Source organism: Lethenteron reissneri, unplaced genomic scaffold, assembly GCF_015708825.2.
Source record: "Lethenteron reissneri isolate LAM-NWPU_2019-01 unplaced genomic scaffold, ASM1570882v1 scaffold_1640, whole genome shotgun sequence".
NCBI lineage: Eukaryota > Metazoa > Chordata > Hyperoartia > Petromyzontiformes > Petromyzontidae > Lethenteron > Lethenteron reissneri.
The window spans coordinates 975,237-1,001,579 of NW_026891378.1; the positions used below are offsets into that span (position 1 = coordinate 975,237).

Below are 26,343 nucleotides of genomic sequence, written 5' to 3' on the forward strand. Positions count from 1 at the left end.
TGAAAGGCAATGGACGATGTTAGTCTATTGGAAATGTTAGTGTATGGGCAATGTTAGTCTATGAGCATGTACGTTAATGGATCATGATAGTCTATGGCAAATGTAGCACATGGGCATTATTAGCTTAGGGGCAATGTTAGTCTGCATGCAACATTAGTCACAACATTTACAATTTGAGTACGACGTTTCTCTGGTATTTACATCCACCATTTTCGGGGCGATTTGCCAGAATAGTGAAGCCATCATAAGGTAATTCTATATTTGAAGCTTTCGTGACTGCGAGGATTCATATTCTTAGGTTTTTTCGGTAAAGTCACGTAGGTAAAAATAAAATAAAAAAAATAAAAAATGTACTTGATACAGCTGTCGTGGCTGTGACGGTTCCACCTGAAGACGGAAGCTTGTGTTGCCTCCGAAACGTCGTGTATTTTTATTTTATTTTTACCTACGTGACTTTACCGAAAAAACCTAAGAATACCATCTTAAGGTAGTTAAATTAGTTAAGTTCACCCACCTCCGAGATTCGCCGTCAGGACGAAGAGTAGCAACATCGTGGCCTGTGCCGACGCTTTGCACCCCATTCTGCTGAGCGTGCCGGAAAAATAAAACTGTGATACCAGTTGCTGAAATATATATTGATTAAGTGTGCATTTGGTTTGCTGGGGGGATAGAGGGGGGAGGCTGAGTAACATTTTGTGGGCTGAAGCTCAGAGTCTGGAGGGAGGGAGGGGGTGAGGCGGTTTGAACCGAGTGGAAATAATTTGCGGAAAAAAATGTGTTAGTGTATAGTTCTATATTCTTAGGTTTTTTCGGTAAAGTCACGTAGGTAAGAAAATTTTTTTTTAAATAAAATGATTTTTATTTTACTTTTATTAATAAAAAGATTTTTATTTCATTTTTATTTTACTTTTATTTATTTAAATTTTTTTTACCTACGTGACTTTACCGAAAAAACCTAAGAATATGAATCCTTGCATTCACGAAAGCTTAAAATCTAGAATGTATAGTTCTAGTTCTGCCACCAAACACCTCACACTCACACGGGGCGCCACGGTGGCTCGGGACATGTTAACTACCTCGCCTGGTATACAGGAGGGCGTGGTTCGTTCCCTGACCTTGACGATGCCTGCTGCTGTATATTTGGAGAACGTCTCTCTCTCATCGTCATCACCGTGGCTCGGGGCATGTTAGCTCCCTCGCCTGGTATACAGGAGGTCGTGGTTCGTTTCTGACCCTGACGAGGCCTGCTGCTGTCTATTTGAAGTCAGCATCCCTCTCTCATCACCATCACGGTGGCTCGGGACATGTTAACTACCTCGCCTGGTATACAGGAGGGCGTGGTTCGTTCCCTGACCTTGACGATGCCTGCTGCTGTCTATTTGGAGTCAGCATCCCTCTCTCATCACCATCACGGTGGCTCGGGACATGTTAACTACCTCGCCTGGTATACAGGAGGTCGTGGGTTCGTTCCCTGACCTTGACGATGCCTGCTGCTGTATATTTGGAGAACGTCTCTCTCTCATCGTCATCACCGTGGCTCGGGGCATGTTAGCTCCCTCGCCTGGTATACAGGAGGTCGTGGTTCGTTCCCTGACCTTGACGATGCCTGCTGCTGTATATTTGGAGAACGTCTCTCTCTCATCGTCATCACCGTGGCTCGGGACATGTTAACTACCTCGCCTGGTATACAGGAGGTCGTGGGTTCGTTCCCTGACCTTGACGATGCCTGCTGCTGTATATTTGGAGAACGTCTCTCTCTCTCATCGTCATCACGGTGGCTCGGGGCATGTTAACCACCTCGCCTGGTATACAGGAGGTCGTGGGTTCGTTCCCTGACCTTGACGATGCCTGCTGCTGTATATTTGGAGAACGTCTCTCTCTCATCGTCATCACGGTGGCTCGGGGCATGTTAACCACCTCGCCTGGTATACAGGAGGTCGTGGATTCGTTCCCGACCCTGACGATGCCTGCTGCTGTATATTTGGAGAACGTCTCTCTCTCATCGTCATCACCGTGGCTCGGGGCATGTTAGCTCCCTCGCCTGGTATACAGGAGGTCGTGGGTTCGTTCCCGACCCTGACGAGGCCTGCTGCTGTCTATTTGGAGTCAGCATCCCTCTCTCATCACCATCACGGTGGCTCGGGACATGTTAACCACCTCGCCTGGTATACAGGAGGTCGTGGGTTCGTTCCCGACCCTGACGAGGCCTGCTGCTGTCTATTTGGAGTCAGCATCCCTCTCTCATCACCATCACGGTGGCTCGGGACATGTTAACCACCTCGCCTGGTATACAGGAGGTCGTGGGTTCGTTCCCTGACCTTGACGATGCCTGCTGCTGTATATTTGGAGAACGTCTCTCTTTCATCGTCATCACGGTGGCTCGGGGCATGTTAGCTCCCTCGCCTGGTATACAGGAGGTCGTGGGTTCGTTCCCGACCCTGACGACGCCTGCTGCTGTATATTTGGAGTCTGCGTCTCTTCCCCCGTGGTGGTCACTGCGTGGATTTTTCTCCGGGTCCTACGGGTTTTTCCTTCCATATTTAGACTCAACGTCAGACGTTTCAAGTATGTATTTGGATGCTATACATGTTCACATGATGATGATGATAAGTCACTTCGTTGAGCTATAATATTCAGTGGGACTTACCTGTTAAAATCAAATAAAGTTTCGTTTTTAATAAGAGACCCCACATACTCACCTACAGGCCCCATAGACTCACATTGAGACCCCACAGACTCACAAAGAGACACACAGAGTCACATAGAGACCCCATAGACTCACATAGAGAACCCATAGACTCGCATAGAGACCCCACAGACTCACTTAGAGACCATAAAACTCACATAGAAACCCACAGACTAATATAGAGACCCATACACTCAGTTAGAGACCCATAGACTCAGATAGAGACCCAACAGACTCACATAGGGACCCCAATTTATAGTAGCAGCCAAATACTCTAAATGCTCATAATAATTATATTCTGGAAATTCACCTGAAATTGCTGGATGTAATTGCCAGCGAAATATCGTACTCAAATTCAAAATGTTGTGGATCCACTCTTCAAACACACTGGTGGGCTGAAGAAGTAACTAATTGGCGTTTTGTTAACATGACACATTTTTTTACTGATTGGCTGTGTCGGGTGGTGGAGGGTTGCGAAGGGTTGCAAAATAAATTTAACGCACACACGCACATACACAGAGACCCATAGAGACCTACAGAGACCCACACATAAGCACGGTTGCTTACGTGCGGTGGTGCAAAATATGTTTAACATACACACGCACATACACAGAGACCCATAGAGACTTATAGAGACCCACCGATTAGCACGGTTGGTTAGGTGCGGTGGTGTAAAAGAAGTTTAACGCACACACGCACATACACAGATACCCATAGAGACCTACAGAGACCCACACATTAGCACGGTTCGCTTACTTGCGGTGGTGCAAAAGAAGTATAAACACACACACGCACATACACAGAGACCCACAGACACCCATAGAGACCTACAGAGGCCCACAGATTAGCACGCTTCGCTTACTTGCGGTGGTGCAAAAGAAGTTTAACATACACACACAAAGACCCATAGAGACCCATAGAGACCTACAAAGACTCACAGATGAGCACGGTTGGCTTCCTTGTGGTGGTGCAAAAGAAATTCAACATACACACACATACACACACAGAGACCCATAGAGACCTACAGAGACTCAGATTAGCACGGTTGGCTTACTTGCGGTGGTGCAAAAGAAATTCAACATACACACACAGAGACCCAAAGACACCCATAGGGCCCTACAAGAGGCCCACACATTAGCACGGTTGTTTACGTGCGGGCGTGCGAAAGAAGTTTAACACACACGCACATACACAAAGACCCATAGAGACCTACAGAGACCCACACATTAGCACGGTTCGCTTACTTGCGGTGGTGCGAAAGAAATTCAACACACACACATACACAGAGACCCATAGAGACCCATGGAGACCTACAGAGACTCACAGATTAGCACGGTTGGCTTACTTGCGGTGGTGCGAAAGAAATTCAACTTACACACACATACACACACAGAGACCCAAAGACACCCATAGGGTCCTACAAGAGGCCCACAGATTGGCGCGGTTGGCTCCGTACGATTGCGCATGAGAAGTTCAACAGTGCGCTGGTATGCGCACGGCACTCGACTCACCCCCGTGGCTTGAGTCGAGAGGGCTCTTCAACGTTGTCACGGATGGGTGGCTGGAGAAGGCGTCTCTCCCTCTGTGCTTGTTATTACAGCCGCGGAATTTCGTTTCCATTGCCCGGAGCCACAACAATGACCACGCAATAAAGCCGCTAATTTTCGATTTAAAGCTTCTTTCGTGACTGCAGGGATTCATCTGCTTGGTTCTTTCGGTAAAGTCGCGTAAAAGGGAAATAATAAAATAATAAAAATAAAACATTATAAAATAATTCTCACGACGTTTCGGCCACAACGCAAGCAGCCGTCCTCAGGTGAAGAACATGTCTGTCGATAAGACAGAGTCTAAATGACACGTCTTAGGCTTGGAGTGTCTATTTATTACATTTTATTTTTATTATTGTATTACTTCCCTTCTACGTGACTTTACCGAAAGAACCAAGAAGATGAATCCCTGCAGTCACGAAAGCTTTAAATCGAAAAATGACCACGCAATAAAGCCGCTAATTTTCGATTTAAAGCTTTCGTGACTGCAGGGATTCATCTGCTTGGTTCTTTCGGTAAAGTCGCGTAGAAGGGAAATAATAAAATAATAAAAATAAACCAATAAAATAATTCTCACGACGTTTCGGCCACAACGCAAGCAGCCGTCCTCAGGTGAAAAACAGGACTGTCGGGAAGACGTCTGAATCAGAAGAACAGGTCCCCACCCTCCCCTCCCCTCCCCACCCTGCCCCTCCCTGCCCCTCTCTGCACGACGAATGGACACAATAATTCCCTGTGGTTTGGTGTAACCAGGAGGTTCCTACCAGTACGAATTTGTTAATAATAAAACGGTTGTTTAAAAAAACGTTTTTTAAGGAGTTTATTTTGCTTTTGTTCGCAGTCCATGAGCCACTCCGTTGTTATCGAGGGTAGCAGTAAAGGTTCAGAGACTGTTCCTTATACTGGTAGGAACCTCCTGGTTACACCAGCCCACAGGGGATGATTGTGTCCGTCCGTCCGTCCGTCGTGCAGGGAGGGGCTGGGTGGGGAGGGTCCATACTCTTTGGGTTTTTCGGTAAAGTCAAGACCCAAACAATATGAATTCCTGCAGTCACGAAAGCCTTAAGTCAAGATGATGTGTGCACGTGTGTTGTGCGTGGAAAAGTCCCATCGGTGAGCTCCTCCGGCAGGCAAGGCTGCGTTAGGCTGGGCCATTTAGCCCGCATCCCCAGCCACCGCATGCCTAAACAGCTTTTGTTCGGCCGGATCGAGGGGGCTAAACGGGCGCGGCACGGGCTAGAGAAGAGATGGAGTGATGTGGTACAGGAGGACGTGGAGCTCAGTGGACTTGCCGATGACTGCTACCAGCGGTGTCAAGATCGGCCTCTGTGGAGGAGGCTCGTGAAGGACGCTGCTACTGGGTAGTTGGAGGCAGTCGGAGGAGCGACGCTCACAACAACGAGCGGAGCCGCCGGGTGGCTAAAGCACAGCAAGTTGGCACAGTAGGGGGCACAGGTGGTGCATCAGCCAGTCGTCTCGGTCATCTCAGTCAGTCGACCCGTGGCACCTAGGTCTGCCCCATGACCTCCTTCCAGCGGACGTTCGACACTTCACGTGGCCTCAAGGTGCACCTAGCCTGGCACAAGCGTCGTGGTGACGTCACCAAAGCTTTAAGTCAAGATGATGTGTGCGTGTGTGCGTGCGTAAGCATCGGCGTGCATAGCGTCTTGGAATGGATATTGTGCACGTGTTGACGTTGGGTCTCAAGCCGGTAAAGCGGGAGCGTCGAGTGGCTATAGTGAGGGGTGGGGGGGGGATGAGTCCAAGGGCTTCGCTTGGTGAACGCTGCCGCTCGCAAAGTGGCCACTTGACATTTGGAGAGGGAACGACGGCGGTGGTCTCGTTGTGTTGCCTTCGTAGAGTTGAGAAGCGTCGATAATTCGGACAAAGGACAAAGGACCCCCCCCCCCACACGCCGCTCCTCCGTGTAGCCTCGAGCAGGCTGGAGGGGCAAGTGCTGTTAGGCGCGAGTAGCAACAGTGACTATGCACTACACACACAAACAAAGTTCCCCCAGGTAGCCTCTAGCAGGCTGTAGGGGCAAGTGCTGTTAGCTAGCGAGTAGCAACAGCAACTATGTACTGCACACACAAACAAAGTTCCCCCAGGTAGCCTCTAGCAGGCTGTAGGGGCAAGTGCTGTTAGGCGCGAGTAGCAACAGTGACTATGCACTACACCACACACAGACAAAGTTCCCCCAGGATAGCCTCTAGCAGGCTGTAGGGGCAAGTGCTGTTAGCTCACGAGTAGCAACAGTAACTATGTACTACACACACAGAGTTCCCCCAGGTAGCCTCTAGCAGGGCTGTAGGGGCAAGTGCTGTTAGCTAGCGAGTAGTATCAGCAGTGTCTATGTACTACACACACCACACACAGACAAAGCTCCCCCATGTAGCCTCTAGCAGGACTGTAGGGGCAAGTTCTGTTAGCTCGCGAGTAGCAGCAGCAGTGTCTATGTACTACACACACCACGCACAGACAAAGCTCCCCCAGGTAGACTCTAGCAGGGCTGTAGGGGCAAGTGCTGTTAGCTAGTGAGTAGCAGCAGCAGTGTCTATGTACTACAACTACACACACCACACACCGACAAAGGTCCCCCGTGTAGCCTCTAGCAGGCTGTAGGGGCAAGTGCTGTTAGGAGCGAGTAGCAACAGTGACTATGCACTACACCACACACAGACACAGACCCCCCATGTAGCCTCGAACAGGCTCCTGGGGCAAGTGCTGTCAGTGAGCACCTATGAATGTCGGCGCATTGAAACACGAGGGGTTGGGTGGCCTGCACCACGCCCAGAAAAAGATGCTTGCTCGGAGATGTTAACTACCTCGCCTGGTATACAGAAGGTCGTGGGATCGATCCCGACCCTGACGCATCCTGTGCCTCTCTTCCCGTGGTCACGTGGATTTTTCTCCGGGTCCCCCGGTTTTTTCCCTCCACATTTAGAATCGTGCGTTTCGAGTATCTCTTTGGCTGTCGTGCATTTGCTCCGTGACAATATTAGCCGTTTTTTTGGGGGGCGATCGTTTGTGATAGGCCGGTCGCTTCTGAAAAAGAGAGGCACCATAGCTCGGTGGGGCCTTAATCTGGTCAAATATAACAATTATTAACAAGGAAATAAAAGACGTTAAAAGATCCCCCGTGTAGCCTTCAACGGACTGTCAGGGCAAGGGCTGTTGGCGGTCAGCACCTATGAAAGCCGACACTGTGGCACACCTATAGGGGGAGGAGGGGGGGGCTGCATCAAGCACGCCCGGCCGCCTTTGTCTCCCCCTGATGTCGATGTTTACTACATGCCACGGGACCGGGTAACTAATTTTGAGGCTGAGCTCGACCTATGGAAGGAGGCCCAGGTATCAGTTGAGATAATCGCTGTCACTTGGGTGTTAGCGTTGGTGGCCGTGAGCGGGAATCGATTCGCGTGGTCTCTGCCGGATTCTTAGCGCTAACCGCTACGAGACTTCCCGCTAGCCGCTGCGCTTGTGCAAGACCCAACCACAGAAGATGCCCCTTGGGGTTTGACCTTCCACGAAGCTCCACCGCCCAACTTTCAACCACAATGGCAGCAGCGGATGCGAATAAATAAATTAACCGAGGATTTTCCCTGAAGCCCAAATGAATAAGGGGCCGTCCATAAATTACGTCACGCGATTTTGGACGATTTTTTAAATCCCTCCCTTCGTCACACGGCATCACAAAAAGTCAGACCCCCCCTCAAATATGACCGTCACAAAGTTCTGCCCCCCCCCCCCAAAAAAAATTAAACATGCTTCAAATCGCTTTAAACTATTGCCATTGTAGTGCGTATTTAATGTGGCGCTGAACTCTGATGTTATAGGAGAAAACATTCATCTTCTTGGTTCTTTCGGTAAAGTCACGTAGAAGGAAAATAATAAAATAATAAAATTAAACATAATAAAATAATTCTCACGACGTTTCGGCCACAACGCAAGCAGCCGTCCTCAGGTGAAGAACAGGTCTGTCGGGAAGACAGCGTCTGAATGAAACACCACCAGGCTTGGAGCGTATATTTAAGCTGGGTTGGAGGGGGAAGAGCGCCTTGACAAAATAATTTGCATATCAAGAGGAATTTAGCATATTTATGGGAAATGCAGATATGGGATTAGTCACTACTTGTGAAATGCGTAGGAGGTGGGCGGGAGGTTTCAAAGTCATATTATGCCCGTGCATTATGCAGGATTAGCAGCATCAAAGGGAGGGGATAGGGGTAGCATTAATAAAGGGAAGGTATGTTAATAGTATGTAGCTGCAGTAACTAAACCATTTATTAAAAATTATATTTAATTAAGTAGAACGTGTTGTCTATATTTATTTAAAGTTGCGCATTATAATGTGACGTCACATTTCTCAACCCCCCCCCCCCCCGTCACACATCGTCACAAATGTCTGACCCCCCCCCTCCCCCTAGGTGCGTGACGTCATTTATGGACGGCCCCTTATGTAAAAACAGTTATAAATTTTCGTTCTTGGAAATTCAACGTGATCGCCTCTAAAGTACAGTAGTTGCAATATATTTACAACAGTCGGGCGGAGTTTGATTCATTGTTGATTGGCTGTGGCTCTGCTATCATCCACCCAGTGGACCGAGTCTTCTGCTGGGCCGGAGTCAGAAAAGTGTTTTTAAATCCTTTATATTAAGTTCGCTCGCTTGCTTGCGTGCTTGCGTGCTTGCTTGCTTGCTTACGACCGTGCAAATCTTTCGGTCGTTTTTTAACCCACTTCCCGTGATCCAATCGAGCTGACATTCTCCACACAGACTCGTTGTGCGAGACAATTAATGTTCGTGAAAATTTTTTTCCAAAATTTTACACTGTTTAGGGAAAACAAATTAAATATTGTATTACCAATTGCTTAATACTGGCAGACAATCATCTGACCCATAGGTGGCATCCATCTCAAGCCAGAGGACGAGAGGACTCTAGCCGCCACGCATATAAATGATTTATAGTGAAAAACTTTGTTTTTACGGGTTATACTTATTTATCACCGAGCACGCGCATCATCGATCGTTAGGATTCGTTCGCAATCGAATGAGTAGCAATAGAAATAGTCAGTTGCGCTTAATTTTAGGCGATTTATCCGATCGTTTTTTGGGGGGGGTTTAATTTACGTAACTGTGTCCCATGGCAGCGAAACGGAAGCGTGTCGTTTTAACTTTAAACCAGACGCTGGATATTGTACGTAAATTTGAAAACGGCAGTTCCGTTAAACATCTCAAGTTAGACATGTTTTTACACCTAGATCAGTGGTTTTTGGGATAGAGATCCGTGGAAAAATTTATACTTTTTGGGATAGTCCGTGATTTTGAATTATCCGCGGCCGTCCTGCCTGTCACGTTAGCGCGGTTAATCGAGCGTGATTAATCGAATCTACCGGATTCTCCATCGACTGTCGGCTCACACGAAGGGGGCGCTGCACCGCTCGCCGAGACCTCCAAATAGACTCTTCGCCGTCCCGAGGCCGACGCGACAAAGAATCATCCCGACAATTATAATTGATTATCGTTTATTTTTGTATCATCATTATTATTATTTTTGGAAGAAATCATCGCAATCAGTAGATAAATATGAGGTAAATACGTGACAATTAAAAGCTACCAAACTGTCCTGCTTCGGTCGGGACAGTCCCTGCGGGTCCATAATTGCCCTGTGAAAAAAAAAATCTGGATTTTTTTTTGTCCCAGGTTTAAAACTGAAAAATGTTCTGGCCTAATGCTCAATACCTTTTACGGACATGAGCGGGGCTACCTGAGCAGTGGGTGGAGCTACCTGAGTAGTGGATGGCGATAGTGGCTCAGTGGGTGGGACCTGATTAGTGGGCGGTTCTAGTGTCTGAGTGGTGGTTGCTACCTGAGTAGTGGGTGGGGCTGCCTTGGTGGGCAGTGCTAGTGTCTGAGTGGGTGTGGCTACTTTGTTGGCCGTGATAGTAGCTGAGTGGGTGTGGCTACGTGCGTGGTGGGCAGTGCTAGTGGCTCAGTGAGCGGGGCTACCTGAGTAGTGGGTGGTGCTGATGGTTAAGTGGGTGGGACTACTTGATTAGTGGGCGATTCTAGTGGCTCAGTGCTACCTGAGTCGTGGGCGGTGCCAGTTAGTTGAGTGGGCAGGGTTACCTGAGTAGTGGGCGGTGCTAGTGGCTCAGTGGGAAGGGCTACCTGAGTAGTGGGCGGTGCTAGTGGCTTAGTGGGCAGGGCTACCTGAGTAGTAGGCAGTGCTAGTGGTTCAGTGGGCGGGGCTACTTGCGGAGTGGGCGGTGCTCGTGGCTCAGTGGGCTGGGCTACCTGAGATAATGGGCGGTGCCAGTTACTTAGTGAATGTGACTACCCTAATGGGCGGTGCTGGTGGCTCAGTGGGTGGGGCTACCTGAGATAGTGGGCGGTGCCAGTTACTTAATGAATGTGACTACCTTAGTGGGCGGTGCTAGTGGCTAAAAGGGGCAGTGCTAGTGGCTCAGTGGGCGGGACTACCTGAGATAGTGGGCGGTGCTAGTTAGTTGAGTGGGTGTGGCAATATAAAAGCGGGCGTGGCTTACGGAGGGAGGGACTGATAGAGCCAATCCTGAGCCAAAAAACCCCTCTTATCCACGGCCCGACTACTACTTTTGCCTGGTATACAAGATGTCATGAAATTCATGCCCACCCTGACGCCTGTTGTAGATTTGAAGTTTCCGTGTCTCTCTCTCCAAATATACAGCAGCAACAGCAGGCATCGCCAGGGGTCGGGTTTCACGTGCTCGCGAGAGAGTTAACATCTCCCTAAGCCACCGTGGTTGCTCCCCTTTACACAGGTCTCGGGTTAAGACGAAGAACAACCACAGAGCGACGACACCGCCAGCCCTTGTCTGCTCCTTGCCATCGCTGCGACGCCACCGCCCCCATCCACCACCCCCCCCCCCCTTGACTAGAACGTGGCCGTGGCCACGATGAGGAGGGTGAGGAGGAGGATGAGGAGTGAACCAGCGAGGCCGAGGGGCGCGTGGAGACTTGGACCGCCCCTCGACGCGTTGCACAGGTCCTCGGTGCAGCAGGTTGTGCGGACGCTTCCGACCACCAGGTCGATGTTGGTGAGGGCCAGGGAGGCGCAGACGCCCGAGGTGGAGCACAGCTTGGTGAAGGTGTTGACTTTGTAGGGAAGGTGCCGGGGGTAGGAAGGGTAAAGCGAGGGTTGGCGGGATGGCCCATAATGTCCGTCAAACGATTAAACACATTTTTTTTACTTCTAATAATGTTAGTAACCTTCATAAACCAATTATAATATAATATTATTATATTATATTAATATATTATATAATTATATTGTTTTGTTCTGTTTGCTTTCTTTAATTATTTTATTACTTCCATTCTACGTGACTTTACCGAAAGAACCAAGAAGATTAATCCCTGCAGTCACGAAAGCTTTAAATCGAAATTTAACCTTCATAAAAGTTCAATGCACGTGCGCACGTTGAGGCCGATTGTCGGAAGAGCGCCTGTCAACCCCTTATCAGTGCCTCCCTTATTACAGACCAATTCAGACCTTATTGGTCACCCCGTGCCATTACAAATCTCAACGTTCATCCCACAGTCCCATCACAAGAGAGAAACACAAACAAATAGATGTTTATATTCTTTGGGTCTTTCGGTAAAGCCACGTCAATAGAAAAAAAAAAATATCACGACGTTTTGATCGCAACACAAGCAATCGTTTTCAGGTGAAAAAATAAGAGATGGTGGTGCATAACACAGGGCCCTAACAAAGACAGCAGGCACATTTGGGGTAGCGTCTAGAAGTATGATCCAGCAGCATCCCAATGCTCTGTGCGATGATGATGGTACGCCGTGGTAGCAGCCGTATTACCAACCACAGGTTACTTCTACTCGTGCTGCGACCTAGAGTTACGTTCACTAAAATCGCGTTATATCCAATTGGCACCCGCGTTATAAAAAAGAGACGTGTTCCCTATAATGTGTCGATCGCGTTACGCATATCCGAGTCGCGTTCTGAAAACGCACGCACGCGCGGCGTCATAGGAGAACGGGCTGTATTTATGATGATGATGAGTATCACGATGATTACACTGGTCAACACATTTTTTCTGGCATAAGGTATTCCAACGGTTTTAAGGTAATTTTGGGGTGCTGATTCCAAATCTGGCATCAGTTTTTGTCTTTCACATCAGGTTTTTGAGATATCAAATATTGCATTTTCAATAAAAACTGCAGAAGAAAAATATTAAATAAATGTGGATATATACATAAAATTATATTATAAATACACTATCCTAAAAATACAGCGCCATATTTTAACACTAAAGCAGTCACTGACTCGCAACAACTTGCAATCATAAGTGACAGAGTTAATTTCGGGTAAAATCAATTAAAATTGGGTATGCCGATAGCATAAAATGAGATGTGATAGAGCAAATCTGAGATCAGATTTGGAATCAGCACCCTGAAATTAGTCTAAAACAGCTGCAAAAGTCCAGGCCAGAATTTTTTTTTTGTTGACCAGTGTTATCGGACGGCGACTTCTAATGGTACTTACACCCGATGGCGCCGATCACATTCGTCTGGCAGGTGTCCATGCCCTCTGTGCAATTCACGGGGCCGTTCCCATTGCAGTTCTCATTGCTGCGTGCGGCTATGCACGTGAAACATTGCAGAGCACGTGCTGTGTGTGTGTGTAGTAGAGAGAGGGAAAACAACATCGCTTGCTGTTAGTTTAACTTTCGGTTGGTTTCACTTCACCAGTAGATTCTCAAGCCCTTTTTTTAGGCGACTGGCACCCCCGGGTTGTTGAACCTTCTTGCCAACCGAGTGGCTAGGAGATGTTAACTACCTCGCCTGGTATACAGGAGGGTGTGGGTTCGATCCCGAACTCTGCCAATGCCTGCTGCTGTATATGTGGAGTTCGCATTTCTCTTTCTCCCCGTGGTCGCCTGGAGTTTTTTCTCCGGCTCCTCCGGTTTTTCACTCCGCCTTTAAAAACGTGCGCTGAGAGTATTTGGCTGCGATAAATGTCCACGCTGTATTCCACGTGAAACTGGATGCGTCACTAATGGACATCAAAAGTGAACCCTGGCTTTATGATGATGATGATGATGGAGGCTCAGGGAGTAGCTTCATCCAGCAGTGGCTGGACCCTGGCTGATGATTACACTGAGAGACAGAGAGAGAGAGAGAAAGACGTGTGGATTAGAGAACAACCATTGGCTTAAAGATATCATCATCACATTGATCTTCATCCAGCAGCAGCGGGTAAACCCTGGCTGGTGATCACACTGAGAGACAGAGAGGAACACGTGGATTAGATAACACACGCAGGGTATAGAGACATCACCACTACACTGATCATCATCCAGGCAGTGGATTGACCACTGCGATGATGATGACACTGGGAGAGACAGAGAGGGACACGTGGGATAGAGAACGCACGGCTAGGGAACAGAGACATCGCCACTACACTGATCATCATCATCTAGCAGTCGATAGACCATTGCGATGATGATGACACTGAGAGAGGTAGAGACGAACACGTGGGATAGAGAACACACGGCAGGGCGTAGAGACATCACCACTACACTGATCATCATCCAACAGTCGATAGACCACTGCGATGATGATGACACTGAGAGAGACAGATAGGGACACGTGGGATACAGAAAACACGCAGGGTATAGAGACATCACCACTACACTGATCATCATCCATCAGTCGATAGAACATTGTGATGATGATTACACAGAGGACAACACGTGGAATAGAGAACACACGCAGGGCGTAGAAACATCGCCACTACACTGATCATTATCATCATCATCCATCAGTCGATATACCATTGCGATGATGATTACACTGAAAGGCGAAGAGGAACACGTGGAATAGAGAACGTACGCAGGGCGTAGAGACATCGCCACTACACTGATCATCATCATCCAACAGTCGATAGACCACTGCGATGATGATGACACTGAGTAGGCAGAGAGAAACACGTGGGATAAATGACACACGGCAGGGAATAGAGACATCAGCCACTACACTGATCATCATCCAGGCAGTAGATAGACCATTGCGATGATGATGACACTGAGTAGGCAGAGAGAAACACGTGGGATAAATGACACACGGCAGGGAATAGAGACATCACCACTACACTGATCATCATCCAGGCAGTAGATAGAACATTGCGATGATGATTACACAGAAAACAACACGTGGTATAGAGAACACACGCAGGGCACAGAAACATCGCCACTACACTGATCATCATTCTCCAACAGTCGATAGACCACTGCGATGATGATGACACTGAGTAGGCAGAGAGAAACACGTGGGATAGATGACACACGGCAGGGCACAGAAACATCGCCACTACACTGATCATCATAATCTAGTAGTGGATAGACCACTGCGATGATGATGACACTTAGAGAGACAGAGACGAACACGTGGGATAGAGAACACACGCAGGGAATAGAAGGCATCACCGTTACACTGATGATGATTGTTACCTGGCGTTACGGTAGCAGACATCGTGACGATCAGAACGAGCAGGAGAGTTGAGAAAGTCATGGTTTTTCTTTCTTTTGTGGCCGTTTGAGAATATTAAAAAGTTTTTTTGGGGGGAGGAGGGTTGTTTAAACCCTGAGCGGAATGAGTGTGCGTCAGCAGAGAGATCCGAGCGCTCGACTGAAGGAGCCTCACGAAAGTGGAGTGGGGTTGGGTCTCTTTTTATGCAGCACACACGGTTAAAGCTGACGTGAAATTAAAGTGGACACTTGGGAGTGGGCGTGTCCTTGCCCATATATGGTAGCATGGCCTCAAAGGGGGCGTGGTTTAGGTATTTACGGATCGCTAATTTATTAGAGACACTTTCAGCATACCTGTCAACCCCTTATCAGCGCCTACCTTATTACAGACCAATTCAGACCTTATTGGTCACCCTTTGCCCTTATAAATCTCAACGTTCATCCTACAGAGTCCCATCACAAGGAAGAAAGACGAACAAATAGACGCATTTTCTGTTACCCGTATTGAAATAGCTGTATGCCGTCTGGACCTAAATACTCAATTTCCCTGTTCAAGAAAACGGGGTAAACCGTATCGGTTGACAGGTATGAGTGTGTAGTAGTGTATAGTATAGTGCAAAGTAGCGTATAGTGTAGTGATATATGATTTTTTGTTTTATTTTATTATTTTTCTACCTACGTGACTTTACCGAAAGAACCAAAGAGTATAGTGTATAGTAGCGTAGTGTATAGTAGCGTACAGTGCCAGCATTCATAGGTGCTCGCTAACAGCACTTGCCTCAGCAGTCTGTTAAGGCTATTACGAGGGTTCGTAGTGCTGCGCTCTAACCACTACACTACCGCTCACATGCGCGCACGCATGCACACACACACACGAAGTCATAAATAGGCTCACAACATAGACAACGACAAACGTAATGGCAGTCAGTACAGATGTTTTATTTTAATCCAGAAAAAAAGAAAGGAAGTTGCACAGAGCACAACCCAACCCAAGTCACGTTTGGATATATCCAGGACTCAACAACCTTTATCCATCAAACTCGTAACCAATCCTCATTCAACCAATAGAGCCGCAGTGAGACAAAGACGCAAGGAGATGATTCTTTGCGGGGCACACAACCCACGGAAGTTGGTCATTGTTGCATGGTTTTTGTTCTTTTTCCAGGCAGTTCCAGCGCCGCCATTTTTTTCATGTTGTGGCGGCCATTTTATTGGGAGGGAGCCCCCCCCCCCACCCAAAGGCCCACCTACAAAAAGTAGGAGGGCTTTTGGAGGGGATGGGGTTTTGTGCCAACGCATGGCACAACAAACCAAAACGACAAAATGACATACCTGTCAAACCCTTGTCAGTGCCTACCTTATTACAGACCAATTCAGACATTATTTTAAACCTTGCCCTTATGAATCTCAACGTTCAGCCTACAAATTCTTATCACAATGGAGAAACACAAACAAATAGACAAAAAAAATGTGCCCAGGTTGAAATGGCTGTACACCGTATGAACCTGAAAACTAAATTTCCCTGTACAAGATGACAGGTAAATCATATGGTTTGACAGGAATTAAATGATCGTAACACCGCCCCCCCCCCCCCCAAAAAAAACACGTAAAACCGAATATGCAACTGCGACCACCGTAACTTCCGTGTACTGCTATCAACCGGTTAAAAAAAATCTGTACTGACGGGAGAGCTAAATAACGATATACATACACTCGGTGCCGGGTGGGGTGGGTAAGGGCACGCGTAAACACACGTGGGGAGATGTCTTTGGAGGGCTTCTCGCAAGCGAAGTGGAGGGGGGTACGGCAGATTCGATTCGAGCGAAAATGCCTCCACTGCCGAGCTCTGAGGTTTCAAAGCTGCCTCCGTGTTAAAATAAAACGCCAGTGACTACGTTAACGAAGGCAAAAAAAGGGTTAATCGACTCGTCATAAAAAAATTGCGATGCCAGATGCATTCGTATATATATGTAAATATGTTTATCTATCCATAAACTAAACTCCTATCGGGGTGTTGCACCTATCCCAATCGGGTTCTTAAGTTTGTTTTTGCGTCGAGTTTAGTTTAGTTGTCCTTCCACCCGCCTGCAACTTCTGATTAGCGTGCTTGGCTACGTACAGTGCGAAAGAAGTTCAACATACACACATACACGTACGTATGTTACAATCCCACCTGACTATTAGAATCAGCCCGGCCGCCACAGTTGGTTATTGACAGTCGATCCCCAAAGCACCGTTACGATTTGCTGTTTCATTAACGCATCACACAGCGTTCATCGCGGAGTCATATTCTTAGCCCACCGATCACAGAAACCCTCCCTCCCACCACCCGCCCTCCCACCAGCACCAGTTTTTTGTTTCGATTAAAGCCAGGGATCTTTTAAAATATCTTAATTATATATATATTTTTTCATTCATATTGATTTGTTAGTTTCCTTCTTCTTCTTCTCCCCGGTCACGTGAAGCCATCGTTGTTTTTTTTTCTTAAATGCAAAGAAGTTCGAAGACAAACTTTAAGGACCACTGCCGCCGGCAAGCTCGCTCACTCACTCATTCACACACTCGCGCAATCGCTCACTCATTCACGCACGCACTCACACTCGCGCACTCAAGGGTCTGATTCGCGTCTTTTGCAGGAAGTTGGCGTGCGGTGATGGAGGGGGTGGGGGGTTAGGAATTTCACGAATGACGGAATGATACCATCTTGCCGACGATGAGAATTTCATAGTCAATGCTTGGGTAGTTAGACTGGATGGATTTAGGTGGGTGAACTTACACTTTGCAATGCGCTTGATTGCAAAGGTGAGTAACTTGAATTATATTTGGCGACACGTACACACAGACTCACACACGCGCATATGCATGTATGTGTGTGGTGCATGATGCATCGTGACGCACCGTGGCCTCCAGAGTGCACCTAGCCTGGCGCAAGCTATAATCTCATCGCCATTAGATCGCGAACATAACAATTCAACGCTCCGGCAGGAATGGGTCGATTCCTGAGGCTGAGCTGTGACTTTGCAAAGGCGACGGGGCTCGTGGATTTGAAAACGTTTATCTAATTAGGAGTGCTTGACAAGATAGGGAGTGGGTGAGTGAGTGGGCGAGCAGGCGAGCGGGTCAGGAGCGGGGCAGCTGTGGGAGGCGGAGTATGTGGTGAACCTACACCCCTTCAGGGTGGTGGTGGTGGTGGTTGGCGGCGGGCGGCCGTCCGTAACGTTCTTCATCGAGTTGCTTCTTCACCATAGTCCTGAGTCACTTCCGGAGGTAGCACTTCCTGCTGAAGTGGCTGCAGACATGGGGACGCAGGACTGGGTATACGTTGCAGATCGTTAGTGGGTTGCATTCAATGATATCAGTATCATTCATTGTCATCGTTAAGAATCAATTCGTGGCCACGCGAAGATTGGACCTGATACGTCATGAAAACTAAACCGGCATAAACCGTCATCACGCAAACTCCGGACATCCTCGCAGCGCCGACGGCTTTTGGCTAGCCGTTAAACAAAGACGGTCACCATATCACGCGCTTTAATATACTTTGCACAATACACTATACGGTTCACTATACACCACACTTTTGGCTAACCGTCGAACAAAGATAGTCACCGCATCGCACACGTGCTTTCAAACGTGCTTCTGGGGCCGTTTGGTAAGCTCTTCCTTCCGAGTTTAGGAAGCCACTGGGAGCTACGCACCTTTAAATCTAAATTAAAAAGTCATCGTTTTAGCACTGCTTTTTGTATGGGTCTCTTGGGTCAGTGTATTGGTCTCTGGCTGGGTGTATGGGTCTCTGGATAGGTGTATGGGTTTCTGAGTAGGTGTTTAGGTATCGGGGTAGGTGTATGGGTCTCTGGGTAGGTGTATGGGTCTCTGGGTGAATGTATGGGTCTCTGGGAAGGTGTATGGGTCTCTGGGTAAGTGTTATGAGTCTCTAGGGTAGTGTATGTGTATCTGCGCGAGCCTATGGTGTCTCTGCGAGCGTCACTTACCGGCCACAACAACCTAGACAACGGGCGCGAATGGGGCACCTGCATACACGGCACCTGCACCCACCACCACAGGCAAAGATAACACAAAGATTCACTCCAAGCGCGTGTAACAATTATTCACCACGACACACTGCCAGAGACCACCCACTATTTTTGAATAGCCAGCCGCACACCCCACCTCTGCTACTGGCCCCGCTCACCTCTGTCAATGGCCCTACTTACAGTACCTGTCAATGGCCCCGCCTCACTTAGCTGCTAGTCCCCAACCATGTGTAGAGACAGTGCGTGGACTAGCAGCCACGAGTGGTAATATAGCCAGTCAGCTATATAGTCAGTCGTCACTATATAGTCAGTCAGCTATATAGTCAGGAGTCGTTATGTCCTCAAAGTCGTAGCTGTGAGATTGAGTCGACGCTGGGAAGAGATTGAAAATAAATCAAAATAAACCCTCTACAGTCCGTGTCTCCCAAGTCATTCTACATGTAAGGAGTGGAACCTAACTGTCCATGCGCGCGCGCCCTTTGCCGGAAAGGGTAAAACTTTCTTATTTTTTCATAATTTGTTCATGGCAAAAGGGTCTCAAATTTGGAACTACGTCGTGCGAGAAGAAATAAGCGATCCTAATACGGCTGCTGCCTTGGCGTAGCATCATCACACAAGGCATTGGGAGGCTTCTAGATGCTACCCACGTGCCTCCAGTCTTTGTTCAGGCCCTGCGTTACTCATAATCTCACGCGTTACCATGGAATGTGCTTTAACCCCTACATTATATGAGCTGTGGTTTGTAATACAGCTGCTACTTCGGCGTAGCATCTTCATGCAAGGCAATGGGGATGCTGCTGGACGCTTCTAGACCGCTGCTCTCCTACACGTGCCTCCAGTCTTTCTTCAGGCCCTGCGTTACGCATCGTCATCTCATGCGTTTATTATTTATTAGAACGCGATTTTTCCACAAAGCGTTACAGAAGAAAATAAAAACACACTAAACACACACTCCATAGCTCTATAGACGCTGGGAACGATTTTTGCACCGGGCATTGGCCGAGGGTAAAGAGAAGCCCTCACCCAGTTTGCTGTTGACCACGTGGGGAGCCACGACGCCGGCGCCGATGCCCAGGGGGTAGCCGAACCCGCCGAGGGCTACAAACAACACACACAGAGAGGAGGTTAAAGGTCAAAACACCTCATCTACCCACACTCCCGCAACACAGTCACACACAGACACCCGCACACGTGGGTTTACATTGGATAATCGAGATGCCAATGGCCTTTGGTCCTTTCAACCCTGTTGGGAGTGCCATCGGCCTACTTCAGACTCCTCTGCCTTAAGTAACCAACAGGTTAAATTTCGATTTAAAGCTTTTGTGACTGCAGGGATTCATCTTCTTGGTTCCCTTCTACGTGACTTTACCGAAAGAACCAAGAAGAAGATAACCAACAGGTTACCCAGGGTTCCACTGGCATGTTGGGAGTGCCATCAGCCTACTTCAGGCTCCTCTGCCTTAAGTAACCAACAGGTTACCCAGAGTTCCACTGCCATGTTGCAAATGCCATTGGCCTATTTGAGTTTCGTTTGCTTTCAGTAATCAACATTCTATGCCTTTCACCCGCTCTCCTACCTCTACGCTCTTATTTCATTCTAATCCCCTCTATGTACTCCCGGCTCCATGAACCAAGGCATAAAATCGAAGCCCGCAAGTCAACCGTCACTCGGTGGGAAGTCGCCCATTCTGCGATAATGCTCCTGCTGCCCGCAATGTCTAGAACTCCTTTCCTTTAGTTCAGTCATTCGTGCTGTTGACTTCCCTGTTCCCCATAAATACAAGTCCAGGCTCAACACGTATAGTGCCACAGAGTGTTGGCAGTTGTTGGAGAATGCTGTGTTAACCAGTTCGCACCTGCGGGTTCTATCTTCGTAAAAAAATTAAACCCGTGAATGGAATTGGCCAAGCATCCCCAACACGGGAGCACAGAGCATGGGCAACCGTTGGCTGCAGGTTTTCGTCCGCCTTTCCGCTCGTCTCGTGACTTATACAAACTAGTAACAACATTAGCGGTGCTCACAGCTAACACTGCAATGACGCGTTACAATTGCTGCTGATCGAGCCGTGTTGTTACCGGTCAGGGTAATAGCGATAATGACAAGATCATTATCACTATTGTGATCAATGCAAATCATCATCGACGCGAGGTATCATCATTCGTGCGCGTGCCCCATTGCTGTTGCTATAACCTTGGACAAAATACCGGTCACGTGCCATTATAAAACAACAGCAGTGGTTGGAGAAAGTAATGATATCGATGATGATCGGAGATGGCCGTTAAGTACTTTGTTAAACCCCTCCCCTCCACCAACACTTCAGCTGTAACCAATTCAACGTTGACTTGAAATAATTGTTGTTCATCATTAGACCTCCTTTGCCAGTACCAAAATATAAGAATAGGATGTTTTCCCCTTTTTTCTGGCAACAAAACTGAAACCTTTTTACAAGAAATCATGTCTGCATTAACCACAGTACATGGATTTTGACCACAAGTATTGTGGTTAATGCAGACATGATTCCTCGTAAAAAGGTTTCAGTTTTCGCCAGAAAAAAATGGGAAAACACCCTATTCTTATAATTGATGTTGTTGTTACTAGCGACTCGCATTTGTCTTTGGCCTGTCGTCGTGGCAGTAGGGTGGTGGTAGGGGATTTAAATGTTGAATTAAAACATTTAGAAAGGGGTGGGGTGGGTGGGGGAGCACATGCAAGCTCATGCACATGCACCATACCCACCGTGGTGGTAGGGGGCCCCATAGTATCCGAGCCCACCGTATGGGTGGACGAGTCCAGCTGCTAGGGAAAGACAGTTCCGTGTTTAATGCGCGGGGAGGGGGGGGAGGTTCGACATGAGATTGTCGATGGATGTATTTGATGCGGTGGCTAGGAGACGTTATAACTACCTTGCCTGGTATACAGGGGGTTTGTGGGTTCAATTCCGACGCTGACAATGCCTGCTGTTGTATATTTTAAGTTTTTGATTTTTTTTTTTCTTCTGGGTCCTCCCGCCGTTTTTTTCCCGCTCCACGTTTAGAAATATGCGGTTAGAGTTGATTTGACTGCTATAAATTTCAGCGTGATAACTCGCTTCGTTAGGGTTATCATTTGTCATCGCCAGGTTCCTTCTGACAAAATTGCTACATAGCTCAGGGGGCCCTTACCTGGCAAAATAACAAATATTTAATAGTTAATGACAAAGGGCTAATGGGTCTTATCAAACTGCTCTGCTTTGATTGGCACAGTCATAACGGTTGATTATGTTCCCGTGAAATGTGGCTTTTCGGCCAAGGTTAAAAAAATATTATTCCCCTCATGATCAACTCCTCTTCTGGGCAGGGGAGGATCTACCTGAGCAGTGGGCGGAGCTGGAAGAGGAATGGGTGGGGCTTATCATCAGTGGGCAGTCGAGTGGGCGTGGCGCTAACGTTCTTTTAGGAAGCAGCTTAACCTAACTAGCTCGGTAGTTTCGCACGTACGTGTGTTTGTACGTTGAACTTTTTTTGCACCTTACATAGTCAACCACGCTAATCAGAGGTGCGGGGGTGGCATGGGGCGAGGACTACGTCATAAAGCTGAGGGGATATTTGAACTTTATGGCAGAACCCCGGGGTCCCATAAGCCCCAGGCTCTCGCATTAACTGTGTTGCGATGTCATTTTACGTCTGTCGAAGGCGAACGATACGGCGATCTATTCCTCTCGACGAGCTCTACACGATGCGCTAATCAAAGTTTCAAAGTTTTGTTTCTTCTGCGCATTCGTCCTCGCTGCTGCGCTTGGACACGACATGACAACAGAACGATCCACGCCAGGCAGGTCGCGCCTTTTATGTGCGCGGTGGGACGGAGCCGCCAAAAAATAAATAAATAACGCCTTTTACTTCCGTTTATTCTAGGACCCCAGGGAAGAGGACGCAAACGGGTTTTGATTCCTTACCCGTACCCGGCCGCACCAGGGTCGCAAACGGGTACCCGTACCCTACACGATACCCGGCTACCCGTACCCGGCCGGGTATCGGGTAGGGTACGGGTACGAGTACCCGATTGTGACCTCTGGGATGAAGCCATGTTGCAGGCGCGGGTGGGTTGATTCTAGGAATTTAAATTGTGAGAAGAGTCAAGACGTTGGGAAATGAGTGACAAACGGTGACTCACCAGTGACTCACGGCCTACCCGTACCCGTACCCGGCCGCACCAGGGTCGCAAACGGGTACCCGTACCCGGCCGGGTAGCCGGGTATCGGGTAGGGTATGGGTATCGGGTACCCGATTGCGACCTCTGCCGCAGGATCCTGCCATAAGGTTAATTTGTCTTTTGCCTAGTGGAAGGGGAAGGATCTCTTACCTGCATGGTGCTTGTAGGCCCCTGCAATGGCCACTCCGGGATAGTAGCCTAGACCACCATAGCCCAGACCGCCTGTAAGAGCGAGTAAGGAGAGAGGGGGAGATAGAATAGAGAGTGTTAGGTGTCAGGTTCAATCCGCTGCTGGATGGGGTTCTCCCCCCCCCCCCCCCCCCCCCCCCCCACGTAGGCCTTGTTGCGGTGGCCTGTTTTAAGTGCTCGGCAAGTAATTGCTGCAAGCGTGGTGCTCACACTGCGACGTGTTGTTGTGTGTACGCTGAACTTCTTTCGCAGCTTACATAGCCCACGCGGGTTCTTCCATGAGCCAACACTTTTTACACAACCTAAAACGCGCATCGAACATAATGCCACTTTTCAGCAGTCAATGACAAACTGCTTGACGCCTTCAAACATGTGTCTATCCGGTATTTGAACAGCCTAACACCACCTGCATTATTGTAGAAAAAGAGTAAAGCCGATTCTTTTTTCGTCATTTTGATACCGGCAAAAAGGGTCCCATAGACATAACAGGTGATTATCGTCAGCCTGCCCCCCCCCCCCCCCCCCCAATGGCACTGCTCACAGCACAGCAACAGTGTTAGCGGCTGGCAACAACTGAGTGTATGCATTTATTTTGTAGAACAGGATGATTCGTGTAAGCATGTTGAACTTCTTTCGCACCATACGTAGCCAACTGTGGCCCATCGGAGGTTGCGGGGGAAGTACAATAAACAAAACACTACAAACTGTTCTAAGAAATTAGTTTGGCAATCTAGATGATTATTTAAAAGTGCACAGCCCCAGTGGCTTCCTAATATTGGAAAAGCGTTCCAGATGGATGCAGAAGCGCATCTGAAAGCGCCGCGTGGTGATGCGGTGACCACTATCTTTGTTTGATGGTTAGCCAAAAGCCGCCGCTGCTGCAAGAATTATCAGAGTTTGCGGAATTGTGTTTTTTGCTACTTGACTAAATCCGCAGCGAGGTATCGTGGTTCACTTGGTGGCAAGCACTTTGTACGCAATGAGTGTGACGTTATAATGTATTTGTTCGGAAACCGGAAGCCAAGGCATCTAGGTGAGCACCTGACACTTGATTGGTCAGACCGATGTGAGTGAGATGCGCCAATGACTTACCCACTATAAGATGTCCACGAGTTATTGAAGAGACACAGGGAGGTAGGGAGACACATTGATAAGGAATGTGAGTGCGTGAGTGAGAATGCGAGTAAGTGTACGTATGCGTGAGTATATGAGTGCGTGCATGTGCGCACGTGTGTGTGTGTGAGTTGTAGTGGGAGAGGGAAAGACAGACGTCAGGCAGTGGAGTAGGGAGGAGAATTATTGAAGCAATACATTCGTACAGCGGTAGCCAACCGCTGTACCCCCGGTGGCCAAAGCTATGAGTTAGGGTCCCCCCTTGACAACCCACCACCACGAGATTTGTTTATAACAACAATATCAAAATAACAACCGACAAACTTATTTAATATTAATATAATAATGCAATTCATAATAGAGGTTTTTGGGTTAGATCGCGTAAATATATAAATGTGTCGTTAAAACCCACCACCACCCTACACAGCCAACTAGTAAGGGTTGTCACGTAAACAGAACGTGCCAATTCGTCACTAGTACAGCACACCGGTGTGTTGCTGAGCCAAGCCCACAACATTTACAAACTGAGTACGCCGTTTCGCCAGTAATTACAACGAGCTTCATCAGGCGACAGCCAGATTTGTGAAGTCTTACTGTTTCGTTCCTTATATAGAGGCGTAGATGTGTGTGTGTGGGGGGGGATCCATCCCCCACCGAACATTGTGCAAGAGCGCAGAAGGGTGGTCAACACATCTAGTACATGGCCCAGTGAGCCCACGTGTTGACCCAGAGACAACACGAGCCAATAACACCGTTTTGAATGTCAACAATTGTGATTTTTAACTCACTAAATGCAATTAAGTGAGTGTGCGGTGGTGAGTGAGTTGAATGTGGTGGTGGTGAGTGTAATGAACCTCACTCACCCAGAGGGTGTCCCAGATATCCGGTATTGAAAGTGCTCACTTTCTGCTTGCCAATGACAGCTGCAGTAAGGCAGAATGACACGTGCGCAACACAAACAGACACACTGAGACAAAATCAATCAATCCCCTTCATAGCCTACATATCATGTTAGGGAAAGTGCTGTTAGAAAGTAGCAGCACCTATGAAGGCCGGCACAACGCGCAACCGCCTTTGTGTCCCCACCGGTGATGTTTGTACACTGCACCATATGCGCATTCATAAGGCCAGGTTAAAGAAAGGCCCAGGACCAGTTCAAATATTCGCCACCGTTGGAGAGCCAAGCCACAACATTTACAATCTGAGTACTACGTTTCTCCAGTAATTACAACTAGCTTCATCAGGCGACAGCCAGATCGCCACACTCACACAGAGATCCCGTCCAACTTACGAGTGGCGGTGGCGAGGTGAAGGAGGGCGAGGACGAGCAGAGCTTGCATAGCGGTGGTGGCCATTTTTCTTTTGGGGTTTTTTTGCTTTCGCTGTCAACGACGAGAAAGAGAGTGGCTTGAGTTGAGGCAGATGAAGCTTTACTTCGGAGTGACGAGCCTGGGAGTTTGAGACCCGGCTTTAAATGCAGCAACCAGGGGCTGGGCCTGGCTCTGACCCAGCCAGCAACAGGGCCCAGCCTCAATAGGTGCAGTGTCGCGCTGGTAGCGGCCAAAAGCAAAGCAAACGCCACCCCGTCTATTTCCTGTCAAAATACGGGAGCTGTAACATTCTCTCTCTGTCCTCCTCCCACCCTGCTAACGTAAATACCACAATTTTCTAATTAAACGTTGAACAAAGAGACGCTCAACTAAATAAGGGAACTGCTTGATTCATTCTGAAATTAAAATGTGAAAAAGCCAACATTTTGTGAACAGCTTCATGCTAAATAATAATATCATAGCAAACATGGAGGGTGGCCTGAAGCACCCTTGCTACTGGCTGAACAAGAGGCATCCTCTTTGAGAGATGTTCCCAAACAGAAACAGGACCTCCTTTCAGTTCCTGTTTTGCCAAAGGCTGGGCAAAATTAAATGTCAACGTGTGGCGTCTGAATGGGGCCCCATGTCTTTTTTTTTCCTCAACGCGTATAAGGAAGGGGGTGGCCTCGTTTGAACATTGGGAGGGTAAACACGGCCAACAGAGAGGTGTTGAGGCCTCTATAAATGTTT

The 26,343-nt window shown here is 48.1% G+C and overlaps 2 protein-coding genes across 4 annotated transcripts; both read right to left on the reverse strand.

Annotated features, from left to right (window-relative positions):
- Positions 1-9,762: 9,762 nt before the first annotated feature.
- Positions 9,763-14,953, reverse strand: LOC133339043 (prostate stem cell antigen-like). The gene is made up of 3 exons (XM_061547167.1): positions 14,738-14,953; positions 12,772-12,897; positions 9,763-11,369 (listed from the first exon to the last, which is right to left on the reverse strand). Exons 1-3 carry the CDS (start codon positions 14,796-14,798, stop codon positions 11,149-11,151), a joined length of 408 nt encoding a protein of 135 aa, XP_061403151.1. The 5' UTR covers positions 14,799-14,953; the 3' UTR covers positions 9,763-11,148.
- A 720-nt stretch (positions 14,954-15,673) lies between these two features.
- On the reverse strand, positions 15,674-25,760 carry LOC133339169 (lamprin 0.9-like). Of its 3 annotated transcripts, none has more exons than XM_061547320.1 (7): positions 25,575-25,760; positions 25,147-25,206; positions 23,132-23,203; positions 21,527-21,586; positions 19,813-19,887; positions 18,748-18,801; positions 15,674-18,044 (listed from the first exon to the last, which is right to left on the reverse strand). In XM_061547320.1, exons 1-6 carry the CDS (start codon positions 25,636-25,638, stop codon positions 18,761-18,763), a joined length of 372 nt encoding a protein of 123 aa, XP_061403304.1. In that variant the 5' UTR covers positions 25,639-25,760; the 3' UTR covers positions 15,674-18,044; positions 18,748-18,760. The 3 variants fall into 3 exon arrangements, with proteins under 3 accessions (XP_061403304.1, XP_061403305.1, XP_061403303.1); XM_061547321.1 differs by having other exon boundaries at positions 15,674-18,066; positions 21,527-21,583; positions 25,575-25,743; XM_061547319.1 differs by having other exon boundaries at positions 15,674-18,066; positions 25,575-25,743.
- Positions 25,761-26,343: the final 583 nt, after the last annotated feature.

Coding starts and splice junctions, on each gene's coding strand:
- LOC133339043 (XM_061547167.1), bottom strand. CDS start 14,798: ATGACTTTCTCAACTCTCCTGCTCGTTCTGATCGTCACGATGTCTGCT. Junction 12,898..14,737: donor GTCTGCTACCGTAACGCCAG/GTAACAATCATC, acceptor ACACACACACAG/CACGTGCTCTGCAATGTTTC. Junction 11,370..12,771: donor TGTGATCGGCGCCATCGGGT/GTAAGTACCATT, acceptor TTCCCTACAAAG/TCAACACCTTCACCAAGCTG.
- LOC133339169 (XM_061547320.1), bottom strand. CDS start 25,638: ATGGCCACCACCGCTATGCAAGCTCTGCTCGTCCTCGCCCTCCTTCAC. Junction 21,587..23,131: donor GGCCTACAAGCACCATGCAG/GTAAGAGATCCT, acceptor GTCTTTCCCTAG/CAGCTGGACTCGTCCACCCA. Junction 19,888..21,526: donor TGGGGCCCCCTACCACCACG/GTGGGTATGGTG, acceptor TGTTGTTTGTAG/CCCTCGGCGGGTTCGGCTAC.